Source organism: Sphaeramia orbicularis, chromosome 5 (assembly GCF_902148855.1).
Source record: "Sphaeramia orbicularis chromosome 5, fSphaOr1.1, whole genome shotgun sequence".
NCBI classification, from domain to species: Eukaryota; Metazoa; Chordata; class Actinopteri; order Kurtiformes; family Apogonidae; genus Sphaeramia; species Sphaeramia orbicularis.
The window spans coordinates 501,475-507,779 of NC_043961.1; the positions used below are offsets into that span (position 1 = coordinate 501,475).

General features: G+C 35.6%; 1 protein-coding gene across 2 annotated transcripts; it reads left to right on the forward strand.

The window, feature by feature from the left end:
• On the forward strand, nucleotides 1-2,958 carry pth4 (parathyroid hormone 4). Of its 2 annotated transcripts, none has more exons than XM_030134950.1 (3): nucleotides 1-60; nucleotides 1,380-1,468; nucleotides 2,605-2,958. In XM_030134950.1, exons 2-3 carry the CDS (start codon nucleotides 1,383-1,385, stop codon nucleotides 2,843-2,845), a joined length of 327 nt encoding a protein of 108 aa, XP_029990810.1. In that variant the 5' UTR covers nucleotides 1-60; nucleotides 1,380-1,382; the 3' UTR covers nucleotides 2,846-2,958. The 2 variants fall into 2 exon arrangements, with proteins under 2 accessions (XP_029990810.1, XP_029990812.1); XM_030134952.1 differs by lacking the exon at nucleotides 1-60 and adding an exon at nucleotides 1,172-1,289.
• The last annotated feature ends 3,347 nt before the right edge of the window (nucleotides 2,959-6,305 follow it).

The following is a 6,305-nucleotide window of genomic DNA, read 5'->3' on the forward strand; positions in this document are numbered from 1 at the left end:
GAGCACCAACTCATTCAGAGTCGCATCATTAGAGGAGACGCCGTTGCCGTTGGAGACACAGTAAGTCCGTCCACATCTTCTAAACATCTGCTCATCTTCACTCCTGCTGTCATGACCCTTAAAGACGTCAAACTGTATTTTATAAAGACTTTCTCAGGAATTTTCCTCTTCATCTAAACTTTCCCAAGTCATTTATTATTATTATTTATAGTTTAATTCTTTGCATTTTTCAGTGTAAATCCTGTGTTTTTCTATATTTCATTAACTGATGATGTAGATGTTTATTAAAGCTCAAAGTAAATTCAAATGTTATTACATCAAAACAGAGAAAACTGAAGAAAAAGGGACTTTTTAACCAAAACATCTCATTAACTGAACAGAAAAACTACATTTCTACAGCCTTACTTTGCTCATGGCACTCATTAATTGTATTTTATTTTATTGCATTGTATTTTGCTTAATTTTGTTTTGTTTTCTTTTCTTTTTGTTCATTGTTATGACTCTTAAAGACGTGAAACTCTATTTCATAGCGACTTCCACATGAATTTTCCTCTTCATCTCAACTTATCTAAGTAATTAATAATTATTTATAGTTAAATTCTTTGCATTTTTCAGTGTAAATCATGTATTTTCCTAGATTTAATTCACTGATCATGTAGATGCTCATTAAAGCTCAGAGTAAAATCAAAGGTTATTTTATCAAAACAGAGAAAACTGAAGAAAAAGGGACTTTTTAACCAAAACATGTCATTAACTGAACAGAAAAACAAACATCGACAGCTTTATTTTGCTCATGCCACTTATTCATTTGTTTTAAACTAATTTTTTTCATTGTATTGATTGCTTGTTGCAATGCTATTTTTGTTCATTTTTTGCCTATTTTATTACTATTCCTTGTTTTTGTTCAGTTTGTGGCTTATTTTCTTTGAGGTACTTATTGTTTTGTGGATTTATTATTCATTTTTATTTGTTTTATTGATCACTTTGGCTGTTTTTTTGTTGTTTATTTCATTTTAGTACATTTTCTGCTTATTTTTCTTTTATTATTTAGGAAATTTTTTTAAAATTTGTTTTTGTTCATTTATTATTTAACACATGAACCAAGTGTCTCCATCCACTGTCGTTTCTCAAACATGGGTTTTACTGGTGAATCAATATTGTAGAAGACGACGGTGTTTCCATGGTAACTACGGAGCCTCTGAACGTCCAAATGGGTCATATCTGATGACCGTGACAAGACGACATTGATCCAGAATCGTTACTGTTCATAAACTGAATTGAATCTAAGAGTATGTTTCAGATTTCTGACTTAAAATAACTAAGTCTTCATCCATAAAATCAATAATGTTAATGATCCTGTTTGTGTTTGTTTGTTCCAGAAGATGCAGACGTCCCACAGATCTGTTCAATACGTCGTCGTCCTGTTTTTCATCGTCTTCACAATCGTCCAGAGTCAAGAGAGCGAGAGGTGAGACGTCATTTTATCAGAATACCGTTCAAGATTTTATATTTTCTTCTTGCTTTGCTGTTTGGAAAATAATCAGGCAGTGAGTTTGCACATTCAGAGGACTAGTATTAAAATGAAAGGACAGACTGAAGTTCTGCCTGAGAGACAAACTCTGGGAAAAACACACACAGTAGAGTTTCATTTCAATCAACTGATGATGTTGAAGCGTTTTTATGTGTTTTAGAATAATACATCTGTGAAAGTAAACAGAAAAAAGTAGCTTTTCTATTGGACATCTGCGCAAAACTTTACTAATATTTACTAAATGTCGAAAAACAGAAGTGCGTTGTGTCAGTTTTTGAATTAAATCACAAATGCGATGATTTGTTTATTCATTATCGTGAGATGACATGAGAAGTCATTCCATAAACATGGCGTCAAACGTAAATATCATGTTAATTCACAGATATATTCATTATTATTATATATATATATTACCTCTCTATCTCCTACTAAATTAAAAAATGATACACATACCGACACGTTTCTTTTACAACGCTTCTTTGTTTGTTGTAATGTTCGTCAACATCTGCTTTTTTTTAATCTTGGGACTCTAGTTGCGGAAAAAGGTCTTTCCATCGCAGTTTTGCGTGCTATACCATTTGCTCTACGCCCGAAAAACCACCTCTTGCCAGCGCAAAAACTTTTAATCGAAAAACAAGAGTTTTGGTGAGATTGTTGTTTTTTCATTACATAAATTTTCATGTGCAAGATATTTGAGGGTCAGTGGAAAAGCCACGTCACTCTCTGCTTCGCTGCTTTTTTCTGTCTTGCTTCATTCACTCATCGACCACTCCATCTAGTGGTGAAGTCTAACACTGCACCCCCAGTGGAGAGTGATGGCAAAACAGCAAAAACATTCAAAGGACGACAAAAAAGTACTTCTGTTTAGACACATTCAGTGTAGGTCTGTGGGGGTCAGAGTTTTTTATTGCAGCATCTACTGGCCGTCAGTGGTATTACACGTTAGCTTACTAAAACACCGCTTTCATTATGGACAAGTCTGTTGCCGCGGTAACAGCCTCGTCATCGACCGCACGTTATCCAGTTTTATCATGGGTTCAGTGTTGTTTGTGTGCCCCCCCCCCCTTCCCCAGTCGTCGAGCCGTCTCCGAACACCAGCTGATGCACGACCGCGGCCGAAGCATCCAGAGTCTGAAGAGGCTCATCTGGCTCTCCGGCGCCATCGAGGGGCTGCACACGGCACAGACCCGCGCCGCCGTCCTCAGCCCCCCCGACATCCTGGACCTGCATCTGAACCCGGCTGCAGGAAACCCCCAGCCCAAATGGGTGCAGAAGATACTGAGGGACTTATTAACCCCCCACCTAAAAGAATAAAACATTAAAAACACTCCTGAAGGTGTTCAGCTGCACATGGAACTGAACACTGGTGCGAAGGCTTTGGCTTCTGGGTTGTAATTTTATTTATTCCGATGTTTATTTTTAAAAAAGACACACAGATTTCATTGGTATATTTCCAGTTAATTAAGTCAATAATACACGTAATTCTTTTAACTAAATAACATATACTACATTGGAAAAACATGTTCAGTATTAAAAGAAGCAAATCAATCCTCTGATTTTTTGGATTATTATTTGTTATAGTGGGTAAATGCAATTATTCCACTTCTGCTTGACAATGCATCCTATTTATTGTGTTTTGCAACACCATTGTTTCCATGAGCTTTTTTTTTTTTTTTTTTTCCCTTCACAATCTGGGACCCTTTCTCAGAGTCCATGACCCACTTTTGGGTCACGAACCACTGGTTGAGAACATTGGGTCGAGATCATAGACTGTATGTAATCCATGTACAAAGGAATCACACTTCTCTTTTTTCTTTTGTTTTTTTGTTTGTTTTTTTTTCTTTTGTCTGAACAAAAGAAAAAAGAGAAGTGTAATTACATAAACAGAAGACAAACTGAACGTCATTAGTCTTACAAAGGAATCACGACGTCACCCCATTTGTTTTTTAATTTTGTTTTGAAGCCAGTAGTTCCCAGTTAAGCCATCACCAAATTGGCTTTTTAGAGCCACAAGTGACCATATTTGGATTCAAAGGGTGGAGCTGAAGGAGCTTGAGATGAGCTACAGCTAAGCACTCATTCATTCATCAAACACTGAATAAAAAAGTCATTTCGCCGTCCTGTTAGTGTAACATATTAAATACAACTGCAGTGGAGCTGTCGAACAGAAAAAATGTGTTTTGTTAAATAAAAGGAAACTCCAAACGTCATACTCAGCCATCATGTGAGCTGTCAATCACAGACACCAAAACTTCAGTCTGACCTGAGATCTGATTCATGGAGGAAAGTGTCAAGATGGACCAGATCACTGATCATGCTGTCCACATAAAACTGATGAGACTAGAATGAGTCCTGGAAAAATGACTTAGTATTTTTAGACAAGTTTAACATACGTCTGAAGGAGCCAGAGTTTTTTTGGAGCAGCTTCTAGTGGCCATGTGTGGTATTACACTTTAACGTCCGAAGTCAGTGGCTTCATTTTGGAACTGAGGTCGTTGGTCCGTGTACGTTGCGGCCATTCCATTTCCGTTTTGACATTAATAAATGAAAAATGAAAAATGACTCGTATTCCGTTTTTAGTTTTAAAATTGGTAAAAGAAAAATGGCTTGTATCCTGTTATTCGTACAAAATCAAAAAAACAAAACACGGAAAATTGGAATTGAGAAAAATGTGGGAATAGAAAAGAAACAACATTTTTCTCAATTCTAGTTTTCCCTTCTTTTTTTCAATTTTATTATGAATAACAGGATACAAGCCGTTTTTTGTTTAGCGATTTTAAAACGAAAAAAGAAACATGAGTCGTTTTCCGTTTTTCATTTATTATAATCAAAATGGAAGTTGAATGGCCATGATGTATACGGAGCATCTTTGCCATTTGATTTGAACCCTTTGGATTTCCTCTGAATAGTGGTATTATATGCATGTCTATTTTCATCAACTTTAAACTGCTGACCTCATTAGATTTGAGCGTTTACTGCTTTGAATCTGTTCAAACACTTTAACAGCATCATGCGTGCAGCTCATGGCTGAAACTGAATACAGAAAATGAATGCATCATTTCACCACATTCATTCAGCAGAATGCACGACTGTAGTTATAGTCAGATGAACGTGGGTCTGGATGGATGTTCCTGATGTTCCTGACGTGTACGTCTATGTTTCTTTCACTGTTTGCATGACATAGCAGAATTATTCAGTGAGATGTTGTGATTTACAGAAACAGATCCAGGGTCTGTTGAACATGATACAGATCCCCCTCCTCATCAGTGCAGCTCATTAAGCCCCCCCCCATTTTCTTTTTTTATCCGCACACTAAGATCCTTGGGATGTTGTGGGACGACTCATAGGTCAGTGGGTGGAGCTTTTAGATGATTTGATCCAATATTTGTAACATAAGCTGAAAGAAATAAACCACCGTCATGATCCTGAAAACCCAGAGTTCAACCTGAAGTTCCTCTGGGAAACACAGGACCCAGCCATGAATCTGTGTATTTATCTGCCCCTAATGCTTTAACATGAACCAAATGTGTCAAAACCTTTATGGAGTTGTTGTACTTATATGTAAATCTATCTATTAAATCTATGAATTACTGTGAATTCATGTGAATTAATTTGGGAAAACTGAAATATAATAGAAATATCACCACAAACATAAGTTGTTGTTTTTTTTTAACTCTAGTTTAATGGTATGTTTAAATGAATAAATTCCAGAGAGAAAGATGAGAAAATAATAAATAATTAGTCAGATCAGTTCTGAATGCATCTCAGTGGTTTGATTTGGAACATCACAAGAGCAAAAAATAAACATAGTACAAGAAATGATGACAAAGGACTCAGACACAATCATTTAATTGGACATTATAATCACAGGAGACAGTATTTAAAACCCTTCGGTGTGCATTCACTCTGTGATTTACGTGCATATTTACTTTCAGGGCTGATTAGAACAAAGAGGGTATTTACTCCAACATTATTTAACTCTGTTTAACCCTTTCATGCATGAATTATGAGAACCTTAATCAAGATTTTTTTCCCTGAGTGTTATTATTCCTATTTAGGCATGAAAAAAACAATGCGATTGAATTTTTTTTATGAATCAATTTTTCACAGAGTTACAAAAATGTCCACTCAGCTGGACAGCATGCATTTGATTTTTGAAGCAAAGAAATGTATATTTAAAACCCATCATCATAAAGTGATATACTGTGTGAAAACTATGAAATATAAATGTTTTTTAATGCAGCTAATCTCATGTTTTCCCACATTTTATCATATTGTAATACTAGTTATGGAGATAATACGCAAAAAAAAAAAAAAAAAAAAAAAAAAAAAAACCTTTTTGTTTGAGAAAATTAGCAGTTGATTTCCACTCAAACATGTTGGTGCAGATCAGGTTTATCAAGAACAGCAAAGTTACAGTAATGGCCTGAATGTCAGCGTAGATGATGCATGAGCGTCCACTGTGTTGGCTGATTTCCTCCTGAGGCCCAGGAAAGTGAACATTTTTAGCTTTTTTTTATACATTAAACAGTCATCTTGATTGGAAACTGCATAATGCAACAGTTTTTTCAGATACATTTTTCAAATTATTTTCATTTATTTATTTTTTAATGGAATGTCCTTCAGCATTTTTTTCGTGAAACTGTCAAACTTTTGTCCCCTGCAGAGGACAAAAATGCACTGCTGGGTCACAGAAGGACGTGGAATTAAAACAACTAAACCCATGAACATAAAAAAAAGAGAACAGCTGGAGAAGAACTGTCCACTGGAGTGA